General features: G+C 35.4%; 1 protein-coding gene across 1 annotated transcript in view; it reads left to right on the top strand.

Moving 5' to 3' along the window:
• The window catches only part of RELN (reelin), a 469,728-nt gene that overhangs the window by 327,449 nt on the left and 124,101 nt on the right, over nt 1-18,178 (top strand). The window contains exons 21-23 of the mRNA XM_081286786.1: nt 10,796-10,988; nt 11,909-12,021; nt 17,126-17,263. Of these exons, the coding sequence (XP_081142912.1) occupies nt 10,796-10,988; nt 11,909-12,021; nt 17,126-17,263 (444 nt within the window). The remainder of the gene's footprint in view (nt 1-10,795; nt 10,989-11,908; nt 12,022-17,125; nt 17,264-18,178) is intronic.

Below are 18,178 nucleotides of genomic sequence, written 5' to 3'. Positions count from 1 at the left end.
AGGAAAACTATTAAACAACCCTTTGTAAAATGAATTGACATAGAATAAAAATAATAGCCAAGTAGAATTTCTACAGGATTTTTATTTTATTAAAAATCAATCTATAACTTATATAGAAATTTCCTCTATTTAATGTTTTGTTTTTGTTTTTAACAACTTGGATTATTTTCACAATGACTCTTAAAAAGAGCATCAAAACAGCTAAAATTGTTCTGCTGAAGGAAGTCAGTTGGGAGGAGGCAGCTCCCAAGAGCCACCTCAACTGCTACTTCCTAGTGAACTACTGACTGGTCTAGGAAGTTTAACTGCTAGAGAAGGTAAATATGTTGAGTGACACACTGCAGTCACTTCCTATTATTCTCAACAGCTGTGAAGAGTATTCTCAGTAGCTGAGGCTTTCCATGCCTCTATAAAATTGCTATTGAGTTTAACCCTAAATAGATTTATAAGTAAAGATTTATTTCTGAAATAGAGCCTATGTATTAGGCTTTTTCACCATAAGGATCTCATTACAGGAAATTTTTCATTTATTGATAGAATAATGTATACATTCAATTGTTCATCGACGGCTTTACAGGCACTATTTGTACTGAAAGGGTAGCAGTCAGTAATAGGACATGAAGATAGAGAAGCCCTTTGCTTATGGAGCTTTCATATTCTGGAGGAAAATAGCAACAGTAAACAAGTCTTTGAGACAGGGTCTTGCTAAGTTGCTGAGGTTAGCTTTGAACTTGGGATCCTCCTGTCTCCCAAACCACTGGGATTACAGGTATGCACCACTGTGACCAGAAACAAGTTTTTATTCTTAATAATATTCTTGATTATTATGATGCTATGAGGGTAACCAAGTTAGTTTTAGGTGGCAGAAGTGGAGAAGGGGCTATTTTAGGTGAGAGGGTCAGGGAAGCCATCTGGAATACTAGAGTTCAGAATGATGATTGACAATGCTATGGAAGAAGAGCAAGTGGGTGGAGGGAACTTCGAGGACAAAGGGCCTGAGGAGGCAGGAGAAGCAGAGGAGTGATGTGAACTTGTGTTTTTAAATAGTGATCGTTGCTGTGTGGAGAATAGATGGCAGAGGGTTATAGGAGAGCAGTAGAAGGAGCTTATCGAGGAAGTCAGTAGCACCATCTGCACATGCTGTCATGGTGCTTGGAGTCGGAAGATGGCCATGGGGAAGTGGACCCCTTGATCTGTTTTGGAGGACATGATGATGATCAGGACCAGCCTAAGAAAAGGATGTAATGACTGTGTTCCAAGACTCATGTCCTGTTGATGTCCACTGGGTTGATTTTTGAATCTTTAATTTCTCAAAGTTAATTTCCCTCAAAATCTTCCTTTTGGACTAAGTAACTAAGTAGGTTTCAGAAGTAAGATAACAAACCACTAAACAAAACAATAGAAAAAATAAATCTACATTTGATGGATGGGATCTGAGGTTATGTCTGTTGAAACAGGAATTCGGTAGGCTGAGGCTATTATTTTCTATGGAAAGTGGTTCACCAAAATCGTCTTGGTCATCCCTGGGTCACCTGGCTGTCTCAGCCTCTACAGCCTCCCCATCTGCCTCACTGCCTTTCACTAAATCAACCCACTCATGTTCTTCTTTCTTGCTCCTTCAGCAAGTCAAACTCTTTTTCCCCCAGCACCTTTGCACTAGCTATGTCTCTGCCTGGGAAGCTCTTCCAATACTTGTTTTGGGCACAATGCTGGAGCTCCAAGCTTTCCAGGGGTCTGGAAAAAGTCCAAGAGCTAGGAAAATGTGTATTGTCTCCAAAATAGGATAAGAAAATTGCAAAAAAATGAGTTAATGAATTTTAATTTAATGTCTACAAAACACAACATTATGCCAACTTCATTAATTACTAAACTTATTATTCATAAAATTTCACAATCTTGGAAATAATTTTCTGTTCAGATTCCTGAGTACGCTGAGAAATCACAGCCGTCTGTATATTAAAGGCATTACCTGTAGCCAAATAAAATTTAAATACAAAATTGAAAAATCCATTTGAAGATTTTTGCAACTAAGAATATTTGTACTTCATATGGGACCCAGGTGCATTTTAGTATATTTGCTGTGATGTGGGATGGAGTTTCCAAAATTAAAAGTATCAAGGTCTTTAAAAAATTCTTAAAATGGCTCTGCTTAAGTATTCTCTAAATAATGCACATGGCTATCCACAGCTAGAAGGGGAAAAAGGAGATTTCAATGCAGCCTCATGTATTTTTCTCTCCCTAACTCTTCCCTCCATGCTAAATCTTTTCAGCCAGGGCTGTCAGGCCTGACTACATGGACCAGTACTTCCTTTCCTTTCTGAAAGGAAGTGAATAGCAAGGTAGAGAAATAGAAAGGACCCCAGAGGAAGTTCAAAGGGTACATCCTAAGAATAGAGGATTAAATGTGGATCAGGCAAGGCACTTCTATCCAAGTAACTCTGTAGATGATATGATACAATGTGAGAAAAACAGGAATCCAAGGGTTCTGGATAGTCAAGAGACAGCAGATGCTTTGAAGGCAGGGAAAGACATAGGACAAGCTAGAAACAGCTAAAGTTCATTGATTGCCTTCACCCCCACATAAATATCAGGAAATACTGTAGATGAAAATAGACCCTGATACCTTGTCTGCACGCGCGCACACACACACACACACACACACACACACACACACACACACACACCTGCCTGATAAAGAGACCAGCAAGTACCACTAGAGTTGTGAGAAGATTTTTTTCTCCCCTCTCTGGTTCGTAGGTCTTCCCCGCTTTCTACCTGACAGCTTGTCCTTTCTGTCCTTCCTTCTTGTCTTCTCCCTCCCCTCTCTGGGGGCACATCTTGAACTGTGCTTTGTAACTACTCTTCCTCTACCTGTGACTCAGCAGAGGGGTGTCTGTCTCTCCCACAATTTATTCCAATTGCTAAACATTTCATTCAAAAAAGGCTAAATGAAGACTTATCAATTGAAACTTAGCAATCTTCAAAACTGGTATCTCACCAACAAATGTCTACAAATGTTAAAACTAGATTTAAAAGAAAAAATTACTGGAATTAGCTTATGGCATCTAGATGAATTGGTCTGAGTTAATAGGTGACCTGGGTAAGTGACTGGACTACGAATGGAACTCTGGACTACTAAACAAGAGTAGAGGACCCTTTCCCTGTGGTGTCTGTGTCCTATTTACCCACCCATCCTACAGTAGTACCCTGTAGATGCTCATAACCTGGGTAGATAGTGTCATGTTCCTTTGTGGTGATGGCCTTTGTGTACAGATAGCTGCACCTCTTAGGGGACTCAGTCCCTCCACTTTTATTTCCCACACAAAATGTTGTCTAATCCTTTTGGAGATATTTTCTACTGAGTGCTCAATTTTAATCTGATCTTTGTTTGCAATGAGATAGCTTTCTGTAAAAGCTGAATTATTAACAACCAAAGAACCTGACTTATACTTTTTGTTGGCCTAAGAGTTTATCTTGCATAAACTATCTAATCCTGATTTAAAGAGCTATATTTGAATTTCTAAACTGAGAGAATAAGGATGAAAATTAAGTTGAAAAATATAAACTTACTTTATATAGGAAGGATAAAGATAAGCAAAACAAAGCAGGTGCTAGGAACAAAAGTATATATAAAAAAAGAACCTAAAACAGATGCTCAAAAGCACATAGAGTACAAAATATCTTTGATTGCCAACCTAACTCTGAAATCTTAACTCGATAAATAAGGATGGATCTGGTCACTTAAAAATCCATAAAAACTTTTTTTTAAGTGAAGTATTAAGTAACTGCATGACAAAATGCATTATGTAGAGGAATTAAAAAATTTTTTGAGACTAGATTGAATAAAGTAAGTTAAAAAAATGTTTACATAAGATAAATGTGATATCTGGAAATTTCTTAGTTAGATAATAAGTACCATTGAGAAACTGGCTGAGAGAATGTAGTCAAGAAACCGAGATGAATACTACTAAATAGTTCATCAAAGTCAACATGTTTTACTTTTTTTCTCCTTCTGACATTGGAATGATGCACCAGGAAGCAGGAAATGCCATACCATTTTTGGAACCTGTGTGGGTTTCTGGAAGAAACCATGGTAGAGGAAAGTGTGTTGAGAGCAGAGTGAGGAAGAGCTTAGCCCCTCAGCCCGGTCCTCACTAAATCCTTCTAACTGAAGCTGAGGTTGTCAACTAGAACAGAGGTGGGTGCCATCGGGGGAGAAGCTGACAGAAGTGAAGACAGTCAGGGGCCTCCACATATTGCCCACCATAGAGCAAGGACCAAAATGCAAAACTGTTAGAATTATGAAGGGGAAATTACAGTCTCCATAATTCAGAGTGTGATTTTAATATTTTGCTTTAGTCTTCTGTGGATCAAGATTGCAAACAAAAAATAAGTGAAGACCTATACAAACAAAAGGAGGTAATTAACAAATTTAATTTATTTTTTGAAAGTTTACATATAAAAAATACATGTTTCTTTCAAATTTCATTTGCACCAATAAAACAACACCAATACAACAACATCATAAGAATTCCGCTGCTTAAAAATTCTAAACTTGTATTTGAGGAAGAAAAAAATTCTCCTTAAAAACAACCTATTACAACAAATTTGGAGTGGGGGAATGTTTTTAACATAACAGGCTATCCATTCTCTATACGTGAAGAACTACTGCAAAGCAATTACAAAGATTAACTCTGTTCTTTAAAATGGACAAAGTACATGAAAAATCTGCTTTCACACACATAAAAATACAAATAGCCAATAAGCACAAATAGCCATTTAATTTTATTAATAATCAAAAATAAAAATTAAGAGACATAAAGTAGCTAAAATGAAAAATATTATCAGTGTTCAATATTGACAAGTGGTAAGAATCGGCTCCTCAGTCATAATGTTCTTTAAATGTAATTTGGTACGATCTTTTTGGAAACAGCCCTGGCAGTGAGTGTCAACTTTAACAACATGCCTGTTAATTATCTCTTTTCATTTGTCTGGGTCTTATCTTTTGTTTGCAATCTTGATCCATAGAGGACTAAAGCAAAATATTAAAATCACACTCTAAATGATGGAGGCTTGGCTTTGACTAAGCAATTCTGATTCTAGGAATTTATCTTCAGAAATTATTAAACAAGTGCACAGAGATACATAAGATGCATATTATAGAAACATTGATTATAGCAATGACAAATGGAAACAGCTTTCTAAAATTTCCATATTTGGAAATTGGCTTTATTTGTTAAAAATGACAATGGTGGTGGGTGGTTCTACAATCTGTACAATTAGATAAATGAGAAATTATACCCCAATGATTCAAATGTATGAATTGCCAAGATCATTGTAATGTCATGTGTAGATAATTAAAAAAATAAATTAAATTTAAAAAAATGACAATGGAAGATGGCCATGAAATCATTGAAATAAAAAAAAAGAAAAAGGCAGATACACTATGATTTCATTTTTAATACTAGGGATTGAACTAGGGTACTTAACCACTGAGCCATATTCCCAGCCCTTTTTATTTTTTCTTTTGAGAAAGTGTCTTGCTAAATTGCTTAAGAACTCTCTAAGTTGGTGAGGCTGCTTTGAACTTGCAATCCTCCTGCCATAGCCTCCCTTGTCACTTGGATTCCAGGCATGTGCAATCCATCCCAGCCCTTAACTTTTTTACAGAATAAAAATGAGTGTATATGTGTCTGTATGTTTATGTAAGCATAAGAAAAATTTCTAGAAGTATTTATATTAAAATGTTAAGTGATCATATCCATATAATGGAGTTGCAAGCTCTACTTTCTTTTAAAAAAAAAAAGCTTCTTCTACATTGTCAGATTGTTTTTTCAGTAAGTATACAATTTATAAAATCCACTAAAATATTATGGTTATTTCTAATACTGTAGAAATAGCAACTGAGTCAAAATGCTACCTTTAATCCCATGGTATCAACAGGTTTTTTTTTTCTATCAAATCTAGTGAACATACCTTTGATAATTATAAGAACATAAAAAGACAATGATATCTAAGAGCGAGATTTATTCACATCTCCTTCTGCAGATGACTAAAACTTCTGTGTAGTATCAAAAAAAAAAATAGCATTCTGTGACTCTTCTGTTCTCTGAAAAGAACTCTGCAGATTTGTTCTTTTCTGTGAGGTTCTTGAAAATAGCAGTTTTGCTTCGATTTCTAAGAAATGTAAATATGGATATAGCGTCCTCTGTTACAGCACATTAATAATGAGACTTCAGCCATGTTGACTGTCTGACAAAAATATTCTTAAAGAGGTGAAATCAGTTGTCAAAAATGACTCAGTCCCTGGATGATTTGGCTGTTTGACATGAATTTGCTTTTAAGGAGTTTGTGACCCAAGTATTCTACTGCTTACTTAGTTATATGTTATCTCTCTTTCATATGAAAGTCTTTTATTTTTTCTGAAGATGGAAAAGAGACTCTGGAGAAAACGTGATTTCTTTAAGCCAAGGTCACCTCAAAACCTTATCTGTGTTCATTATGACATTGAAGTAACTATAGTTTTGTAAAACCTGTCTTCTCCCCAGGTGAGAGACTGCACTCATTTCATTTAGCAAACATTCTTTGAGAGCCTTGCACAGGTGGGACATAGTGGAAAGAATGTCAAAATAGAAGTCAGAAGGCCTCGTTTCTCGATTTCTAGCAACTGTGTGACTCTGGGGCCAGCAACTCCACCTCTCAGTTGTCCTTCTCTGTGACACAGTGTTACAGATTTGATGTCTCCCAAATGGCCTTGGCTCAAAGGTCAAATGAGATAATCCAACCATTGGAACATCATGGTGTCCAACACCATGTTTTCTGTGAGATACGGGCCTTGTTCTGTGTCTTTTGGGAAGGCAGAGTAATAAAATATGATCCCTCGCTGCAGGGAGGCTTCAATGTGGTCAGGAAAGCAGGTCCTCAGTAGTACCTGAAATTAAGCAGGGGAGGAGAAAGTGAAGGAACTATACCAAGAACTTAGAACTGTGGAGACTGAAGTTACATCATGGTGTTATCCATTTGACTGGTGTCATAATAGCCTACTAGCCTTCTTGCAATTGGAATTGAGGGGAGGGGTAATATTGTCCTAATGGAAAGAGATATCCCCATTGGCTCATGAAATCTTGCAGTTAAACACAGGAACTTTTACAAGTTATTTCTTTATTTTTAAGGCACTCTTGCAAGTTAGCATGAATAAAGCTAAGCCTCCTGATTCCCAGTGCATTCTGTCTCCAGAATTTCTTCTCAAAATGCTGATGGAGCCTGTTCTTTTCTCTTCCTATTATTGTAACAGAGAAAAAGTTCAGGTTCATTTTTGCCTTTGTAAACATAATCTTGACTTCAGTAAGCAGCAAAGAGGAGCAGTTCTGTAAATTAGAGGAAATTCTCTGCCCCCAACACCGTAACTGAGTATGAGCTTTCAGTCAGGCAGTCAGGTGAACTTGTGCTGTGAATGAGCTAGAACTTAAAGCATAGACATTTGTGCCTTTCTTGTATTATTTTGTTTCTGATTAAGGCATTAAGGATACATATTGTACAGCATACAGCGCTATGGGTATGGCAGGGGTAGTGGTTAGAAATGCATCCAGAGCCAGATTATAAAACAAGAAAACACTGACCATGGCATGAACAAAAGTAAAGAGGTTTATTTTTCACTTATAACAAACAGCCCTAGGATAGACAGCTCAGGACTGGTGAGTACCTTAACAAGGTCACTAGAGACCCAGGCTCTCACTTTACAATGTCAGCAAAGTGTTCTCCACCCACATGCTTGTTCTGTTATTGTCACAAGATGCAATGCCTCACTAGAAAGGAAGGAAATCCATAGAAGCAACAGGCAAAAAGGGTGTGGCATTCAATTCCATCTTTCCCTTTTTAAAAGCTTGTAATTGATCCAGCGAGTAAATCCACCTAGCATCTCTTACATCTCATTAGTGAGAACTCATTGGTAGACACAATCTCTGGAAGGTGACTGGGGAGAAAAATAGGCTGTAGCTGGCAGTTGAATTGGCCCACCCTTAAGCATCTGCCTATAATAGGAAACACTAGGCCTTCCACCAGTTGACAGACAATAGTTGCTAAGCAAGACTTGTTGTCATTGTTTAACTACCATCATTTTGCTTATTGAACTCGCTGTTTTGTATACATTTTATCTTGTGATTTTCTTGGTGTCATGGCATTATCAAAATCTGTTGTTCTCCATCATAGTAGCTCAGAACATGTCCTTTGGTGTGTATACTTCCAGGTCCTCAGCAAATTTCATGGCTCCGTTTTGTGATGGATACAAATGATTAGGTGCACACAACGTGTGTGTGTAAAACACAGATTTTCTTCTGTTTTTGTATAGAATTATAGAGACAATAAACAGTCCAAAAGAGATGAATTTACCAAAAAAAAAAAAAAAACCTGAAAATATTCTTAAGTCATTTCAGAAATGCTGAGTTGGGGAAATACCATGCATGGCAGAAGTGAGAAGGCTTTAAAGTGTCTTCATGTCACTTGCAGACCCATCAGGACCTATGCTGCCTGTGCTGTGGGGTTTTCTTTCAAGACACCTAGGACAGACAGCACATCTTTAAAGCAGGAACAATTTAAATGAAGCCTAGTTGGCATGCGTCTAATTACCTTCCTCTTTGAAAGCTTTAGAAAGGGCATTTAATCCTAAAAGCAGCACTATTTCTCCCAGAAAAAAACCTTTGGAAAACCTTTTCTTGCCTATTCAGAAGACCATGGAAATTATGGAGATAAGTTCGTGACTATATGGCTTATTACTGTTTTTTTCCTATGTTGATTTACTCTGCCAATATTGCTAAAACTTTCATTTCAGTGTTGCATTTTTTAGATTGTGTCCTGTGTACTCTAACATAAAACAACAATCATAGCTTTATATCTTTAACACCATGGTATCATTGCATAAGTTAATGACTTATAAATTAACTATAAGCAAAATTTGTTTCAAATTGCAGTGTTTTTCTCTCCCAATTTTAGAATTATTGGAAGATACAGAAATAGTGTATTAGTTAAGAGACTCTGGAGTCAAGCAAAGCCAATTTCTCATTGATTCTCTACCATTGACTAGCCCATTTCCTCAATTGCTAAAAAGAGATCATTTTTCCTACTATACAGAGTTACTCTGAAGATGAAACTAAAAAAGATAACTTGGGTATTATTCTGAGCACAGTCATGGACTGAGCCTAACAACAAATGATGGGCACCTTTATTGATAATAATAAACAAGTTGTGGCTTTTGCTATTTCTTAACTGATTTGCAAGACCAGCTATCTTGAATATACCTCTTTCCTTTGTTGTTTTTTTTAAACATTCTACTAAAGCAGATATTGAAGTTCTTCTATTTTATTTCTCTACTCATTTTCCAAGTGTAAATCTTAATTTAAAATTTTTTATCTAAATGGCAATTACTCATTGATAGGAAAAGTTTATATTTTATAACCTCAAGTCCAAGTCTATTGTGAACCTATATATGAATAATATTCCATTATAAATAACATCTTCCTCTCTGCAAGAAGCAAGTCATCATAGTTACTCCTTATTTTGCTGATACCATAATAGAAAATATATTAAATGCAACAAAGTATTACATTAGCTCTTCTACCCACATCTTCTGTGCCTTTTGACTAGTAGGGGTTACTGTGGAAGAGCAGTAGTGGACCTTTTGTAGAATTGCAGAAACAAGTGCCATGGCAGATAAACCCTAGTGCAGTTGACCTGTGTAACTTCAGTGCCAATGTGTCTGTATTTTAATTTTCTCTGGTAGATTACAAATTCCTTGAGAAGTTTTCTCTAAAACATAATAATAATAATTTTGTTTACCTTCGAACAGTTTACAATTACAGTTATATAGCACTCAGTTGGGACCCAGTAAAACATGGGAATTTTACTGACTTAGGGTACAACTGCTAAGATTACTTTATGATTTTTTAGTACTTAATGCATGAGCATTAGAATCTATTTGGAAAATAAAACAAAAAAAATTGTAAATCATCAATTTTTTTTACCACCAAACACAGCCACCACAAGCATTCTGGTCAATTTCCTTTCTTCATCATCTTATGGATATTTTTGAAATGTACTTCATAATATAAATTTAATGTGATTATATTACCTTCATAAATATTTGAAATATACATAATTTTTGCCAGGTGGCTGGCTATGCCAGTTTACGTAAGCCTTCCATTTTTCTCTAGTTTGACAATAAGATTGCAAAAAATTATATTATAATTAATCATGTAATATTCATCACATTTTTATGAAATTGTCTCTGAATTTATAATTATTTCCTTTGGATAGATTTCAAGAGGTGAGATTAATGAGGGCAATATATGAGTGAATACCCAATTTCAGGTACATTTGACAATTATAGGTATTAACTTTCTTAAAAAGTAGCTTATTTGATTGATTATTTTAAATCACATTTATTTGATTGAATGAAATATGTTCTGGAACTTAGCAAGGTTTAAATAAGTAACCTGAAACTGTTCTAGCATACAACACAAAGTTAGGAGCTGTGGTACACACCTGTATTCCCAGTGGCTAGGGAGGCTGAGGCAAGAGGATCACAAGTTTGAAGGCAACCTCAACAACTTAGTAAGGCCCTAAGCAACTTAGCAAGACCTTGTCTCAAAATAAAAAATAAGAAGGTCTGGGATGTGGCTCAGTGGTTAAGTGCCTCTGGGTTCAATTCCCAGTACCAGAAAAAGAAAAAAAGTGAGGAGCTTAATTTTCCTCTGATACTTCACTTTTAGAATTTTCTGATTTCCACCTCTGTCTCTTTCAGTTTTACAGGAGATTCTAAACTTGCCTCAAGTATGCGCTATGTGGAAACACAATCAATGCAGATAGGCGCTTCCTATATGATTCAGTTCAGTTTGGTGATGGGATGTGGCCAGAAATACACCCCCCACATGGACAACCAGGTGAAGCTGGAGTACTCAACCAACCATGGCCTTACCTGGCATCTTGTCCAGGAAGTAAGTATATTTTCTTATGTTTGTGATTGGTGGCTTCTTCCTTTTTCATATGAAAGCAGTTAAAATTCTAAAAGTCTCTTTTGAGTTGAAAAAAATAGTGTTATCTGTAGCTTAAAATTGACATAAAGCCAGCAATGTATTATAAGGAGACCACATTCTTCATTCTGAGATACTAAATGGGAATAACTTCTAGAACAAATATTCTCAGATTGTGCTTTGAATATTATTTTCTCTACTCTTTTTTCACTGTAAACTTACCTCTCCTTTCCCCATTTCATGTCTTCATCTCTTCCTTGCCTAGTTCTCTACCTGGTTTCTCTTTAGAAACAAAATAAAACAAAAAGGAATCCAGATCCATTTTTTTTAAATAAAATTTACTTTTTTATATGTACATTGATAATTTGGCATTGTAATAAATGCATAAATACCATGACGAATAGAATAATTTTACTGTATGCTAATAACAGATTTTAAAAATGACTCCTAATCCATTTCTGTTTGTACATATGAGAACTGGAAGACGTTTAATTCCATGTAGCATGTCATTTGCAGTTATTTCCCCAAATCATGGATTGCATATACATCACTATCACCGATACTTAAGATTATTACATTAAACTTTCCTCAGGTTTGTTTGTTTTTGTTTTGGGTACCTAGTGGTAATTAACCACTGAGCCACATCCTCAACCCTTTTTATTTTTTATTTAGAGACAGGGTCTAACTAAGTTGCTTAGGGCTTTGCTAAATTGCAGAGGCTGGCTTTGAAGTTGTGATACTCCTGCCTGAGCCTCCCAGATAGAATTACAGGCATCCGCCACCATGCCCAGCTCCCTCAGGTCTTTTTCACTTACAGTGGTAAGTAAACATATTTCCCCTGGGGAATAGAAGGTGGAGTTTAATTTTGCCTAACTCTCTTTCAGGAATGCCTTCCAAGTATGCCGAGTTGTCAAGAATTTACATCAGCAAGTATTTACCATGCCAGTGAGTTCACACAGTGGAGAAGAGTCATAGTGCTTCTTCCCCAGAAAACTTGGTGAGAGATGACATCTTTAGATATGGCTGTTACTTTAACTTACTATCTCTGTTGGCATGACTTGGATAGTAAGATGAGTTAAGCACAATGGCAAGATATTTATTCATTATTTTGTTCCATCCAAAGACCCAGATATTTTTTTGTATTGAAAATATTTTAAAAATAGAGCTAATGAAAAACATGAAAAATTTCTTTCGCATGTCTCAACTTCCTCTGACCTCCCTTCTTGCCTGCCCCAAGTTTTTATTTTGGGGGTGAGAACTTAAGAGCCAGATCCTTTAGACTTGACATACAAAAGACAATGATACAGGAATCTAAAACTTCAAACAGTATAAATTGCAAATTTATTGACATGCTTCAAAGCCCTTCTTTTTATATAAAAAAGTTAACATATACTCCTTTCTCTAGTCACATTTTTTTCAGTAAATAAAAATTATCCCCAGGAGGCAGAGGCTTCAGTAATCAAGAAAGAATATTTTAGTAATGTAAAAGAAAAAAGTACAATAGTTTTTCCCGGATATTACACTGTTTCATGTTAGGATGACCAATCAAAACAGTGCAGTACTTAAGGGATGGGGGATTAAGAATTCAGTACTGTGAATAGGATTTAAAGCCCTTGAACAGGATGAACTTTGCCCAAAGAAGAAGCCGAGATAGAAATTAGAAGGCCTGAATTCTCAGAGTAGCTTTGTCAGTGGCTAGCCACATCTTCACATTCACTACCTTTTAAGGCCAATTCTTTATGCATAGAATGAAATTTTTAAATTGGATTATCTTAAGGGTCCCCCAAAGTCCTGGAATTGTAAGATTCTGTGATGTGAACAGCAGAAAAAGCGTGAGAGAGACAAGTATTATATTTTTCTGTGATATCTCTCTTCCATACCCCTTTGGTGAAAAGAAAATTATGAAATAAATCCTCAGATTATTTTATCTAAAAATTAGATTCTACACAAAAAATAATTGGTTAAGTAACAACCTGGCATTATTTTAATACTTTTAGTTGAAAATTGAATAATGGAATTATGTAAGAATGTCTCCTTGATTAGTTTTAAGGGTGCATCATTACGACAGTTGGAATAAAATGCTTGAAATTTGATTCACACAGATCTTATATTTTTTGTCCAACTGTGAGCCATTTCTGGGTACTCTGTTGATATTTTGTATAACAAGTTCTTACTTTCTGCAAGATCTACTTTTTGATGCCTACTGCTGGGAATATAATCAAAACTTTTATTTAATTTCAAGGACTTTCTAATCATATATATCAGTAGAAATTTATGCAAAATGCTATATCAGTAATTGAAGTAGTAGTCATACTGGACACAAGCTACTGAAGGGTTTTCCCCCTTATTTCACATATACAAATAAGTATATTTATATCATTATTTGAAAATTATTTTTATTCATGAAAATGTGTGGTATAATTTCAAAATTATAGTAAGATAATATCAGTGGTATGTTTTAGAGATGTATTTTCACCCCTAGAAACATTATGAGCTATTTTTCTTATTTATTGTAGTTTAGTAAGTACCCCAAAAGTATTAACCTTATCAGAAAAACATGTTTATAGGTATTTTACACTCAAAATGTATGTTATATTACTATTTCTTTTTTTTTCTTTGCACTATTATTTCTTAACTTGAAAGATGTATCAGCAAAGTGAAAGTTTTAGCATAGTCAGGAAAGGTTAATTGTCCTCAGTGTTAATTAAACACTGGAAAGGAGATATATTGACCCTTAAACTCTAGACTCAACATAGTGCCTTCTATATCATAGGTGGCTCATTGAATGTTGGAAAATTATATAGAATTTCAATTCAGTGTGCCTCAGTAAACTAAAGAGATATTTTATTATAAGATATTTCAGTCTGAAGACAGAAAAAATCAACTGTTATTTTTTTGTGCATTTGCCTTTAAACACATGTTAAAAAAAAAGAATTCATTCTGCTTTTCCAACTTTCCTTCAAAGCCCTGGAAAAAGAAAGTGAAAATATTTTTTAAAAACAAACAGCTCAGTAGGATATTTATTTTAGCATTCTGACTGACTAATACTTACATTATTGCTACATTTAAATAAATAGTGTTTAACTGGTTATTGCCATTGTTTTGGGATCTATAACATTTAAAATTTCTGCTATAAAGATGAGATATATTTACTCTCCTTGGCATTCTTGATAACTTTATTATATTCATTTCAAACTTTTGCAAATAATATTTCATTGGGGAAAGCCATGAAGCTTAGCTTGAAGCTGTGTTATTTTGGACAAATCTTTGTTCTGCTATTTTGATTCAAACTTACACAAAATATAAATTGAATGCATAAAAGCAAATGTGATTCTTGCATTATTAAAGGTCTGTTAACTTTGGAAAACGTACTAGTTAGGATAACTTAGAGTGGAAATATCAAATGTATACACCTGCTCAGAGAAATTATATTGTATAAGAACTGAACATTTGTTACCCAATGAAAATTAATTTCGTTTTTATGAGAGACATTTACATAAGAACAGGCCCTAATGAGACCCAAACAGCTGTCAGTCGCCAACTTCATAAACAAATCAACACCTAATGACTGAATGAGTTTCAGAATAATTGGGTAAATGTAATTACAGGAACTCTGAAGGTGGAAAATACAATTTAGTCAGCCTTCATTTACCTTAATTCCTCAGACTATCCAACTACCAAGAGATGACTCAATGCCACTTTGTTTCTGTTTTGAAGTTTATATGGGGGAAAAAATTAAATGAAGATTCAAGTTCTGTTGCTTTAGGGAATCCATATAGTTTGGGTTTTAAATGCAAGTCAACTTCATTTCATGACCCACATAGCAGTAGTTCCACTTTCAGATTCTATCCAAAGTGTGCAAGACCTTCCTAAGATTAGTTAGTTGGGAGAAAGAGAGAATCAGGCAAATTAAACATTGATATTTTGGGCCAATATTTAGCAGTGATGCAGCTGAAAATCAGTGAGATCACACCTTGTCCTCCCACGTGTGACCAGCTGGAGATAGCTCACACAACTGATTTTTTTTCTCACTAAAAATGAAGCCAATATTCAACCACCATTTATTGCACTCTCTCTTAATTAACATCAGAACATTAAACTATGGGTTTTATTTAAATGGAATAATTCCCCTTAAGCTTTTTTTCTTAAGGAAATAACTTTTTCAAGAGTTCATAGAATGTGTGTAAGGTTTAATTTACCTAGAAAAAGAATTCAGAATGTGTCTGCACGTGACTAGTAAAAGCATAAATGAACTGGGAAATCTAGGACAGCTTCCTGAACCCTCTACCACATTTGAATACTAGAAGTGACAAAGCCTCCTAATAAAGTATGCCATGGGTTTTGTAGCAGCATGTAACTATAAAGAAAACTGTCACCTTAGCCAACACACCACGAGAGGAATCATTTTATTTGAGAGCTAGAAGGGATCTTAGAAATCAGTTTGCTGAAACCCTCTATTTGAGAAGTGAGGAAGCAGATGCCCCTGAAGGCTTAGATTTCTCACTAAAGGTCACACAGGTGATAAATTGTTCAGCAGGGTCCGAGGGGTCTTGTCCTTTGATTCTTTACTATATTACCTACAGAAGTGAGAAACAGTCTACCCTTTCCTGAGCTGTTCAGCCACTCATTGACTCATTTTTTAACACAATTTTATGAGCACTTACTTTATTCTTTTCCTGTGTAAACCATTGGAACTAAAGATATTCCTGTCTCAGATGATCTTACAATCTAGTCAGCTGTGGTCCTGGACTTGACTCAGATTAGAGTCAACTCTCCTTTTCATGATGACAATGGTGCATGAGTTTTATTTGCTTCTATTCTGTAGGGCTCTAGACTACAAGACAATGTATCCACTTTTAGAGTGGGCTTTTCTAAAAACCATTTCTTAATGGGACTATGGAAATTGTCATGACCGTTTAATTACAAGCACAAATCTGTTACCATAGAGGAGGTGGTACATCTGTCCTACTGTATGTCCTTTGACGAAGACTATACACCAGCAAAACTGTGTCTACTGGATGTACCCCAGTGAATCCAGGAATTATCCTACCAGGAATGAAAGTGCAACCTATTAGCAACAGATCATTGGTAAAATAAACAATAAAACTCAGTCTGGATTTTAACGGTCTGTTATGTACTTAGGGAGTACTTAATATGTGTAATTGATGCTGAAAATTTAATGGATCATTCAGAGACATTAAGATCAAATGTATGTGTAGACGGCATGCTTAGGGATGGTTTAATCAGGAAGCTAAGCAACCACAATCATTCTGCAAGTCCTTTCTTTGTTATTTTGTTTAGTATTTTAGCCAAAAAGATCTAATGACAGATTCTTGAAAATTCCTACAGGTGAGAAATATGCCATAATTTTAAAAAGAATATTTTAAAGTAGTGAGTGACTGGAGGCCTTTTGACAGTGCTCTCAAAATATTCTCTTCTTTAAGCTTTATATCTGGTTTCAATGAATTAAGGTCCCAAGTATTTCTCTCTGTACAATGTTCCCCTTCAGTTTTCATCTCCAGTAAAGATCAGCTGGTCCCTGAAATTTAAGCAAGTCAGTGTTTCAGAGGAAGCAGAATTTAACATGCAGGTGTTCTTATTTGTGAAATAGTATGGTATATATACAATATGTCCTCTTCCCCCTGAACTATATAATATCCCAAACAAAATTTTTGTTTTATATTGTAAGCTAACTGAAAATCTGCCAATAACTAGTGATTCATTTGTTCTGAGAAACTGAATAATTCTGACTGGAAATTTTACATTTTTTTCTGTGAAAGCCTCCATTTAGTAGATATTTTTATTTTTAAAAAGTATCCTTTTTTTGTTCTTTTTCTAGCACCAAATCTCTGAGCAATCACAAAAATAAAGATATTTTGTTTTTCTTTAAAACATCTCAAATGAGTTAAGATTGAAGTATATCTAATATAGGGGGTTTCTTTTTAACTTTCATTCATGATAGAATTGTTGTATTGCACAGTAGTTGAGTGAAAACTAAACTGAAGACAAATGATGATCCGCTAAATACAAGTTCCAGAAAATGAGTTATCTGGTGCTCTGGCATTCTGGAACACTATTTTCATTATGTACTTTGTTTCCAGGTCCAGTGCCACCCGCTTCCGATGGAGTCAGAGCTACTACACAGCTCAGGATGAGTGGGCTTTGGACAGCATTTACATCGGGCAGCAGTGCCCCAACATGTGCAGTGGGCACGGCTCGTGTGACCATGGCATGTGCAGGTGCGTGCTCCAGTAAATGCAATCCATTCCTGCTTCTCAGGATCATGTCTATGGGTATACCACAGCTGTTGTTATCAGTTAGTAGATAGACTAATAAATGATGAAATAACCAAAAGAAAATGAGCCTTACTTTCTCTTCTTTCTTTAGATGTAAAAGATACCATTACATTAACTGAGTACAGAGGTATACACCTGTAATCTCAGTCACTTGGGAAGCTGAAGCAGGAGGATCCCAAATTCTAGGCCAGCCTAGGCAATTTAGCAAGACCCTGTCTAAATTAAAAAAAAAATTAAAAATCTGAGGGTGTGGCTCAGTGATAGAGTACCCCTGGTTTCAATTCCTAGTACCAAAAAAAAAGATACATTAAAATAAGTATAAAGCCACATATAATCTAGAGACAAGGGCTTCTGGTTTTAAATTTCAGAGTTTATTAAAAAATGCCTTGTTGTCTTTTCCCCTTTCTCTCCTTGAAAGTCTTAGAGCACTAGTGAAACTGCAGCTCGCTCTCCCGTGCCACTTCAACAGAAGCTCAAGGTTGTACACGCAGGGAGACAGTGATTATCACTAATGAGAATAAGAAAGGAACACACTTGAATCCATAAAGACTATAAAAGAGACATAATTAAATCAGAAGGAGAAACTGAAACATGGCCATAGTTGCATGTTGGTTGAACAGACAAACATTTCTATGTGACTTTTTTTAAGCCTGCCGGAAAATTCCACTATATCTTACCCCGACTCCATATAAGCACATATACCTGTGTCCTTCCTCATTGCTATTTAATGCCTAAATTCTACCATTCTACCATGATGTCTTCTCAGGAAGGATTCTATTTATTTGGGGGAGTATGAAAACTAAATTGTTTTAGTACTACACCACTTATACAGATTAACACTGTAAAGAAAAATCTCAT

Source organism: Spermophilus citellus (genome assembly GCF_964194105.1).
Source record: "Spermophilus citellus genome assembly, chromosome: 3".
Classification (NCBI taxonomy): Eukaryota; Metazoa; Chordata; class Mammalia; order Rodentia; family Sciuridae; genus Spermophilus; species Spermophilus citellus.
Note: the sequence above shows the minus strand (reverse complement) of the source record. Positions and strands in the feature narration are given on the sequence as shown.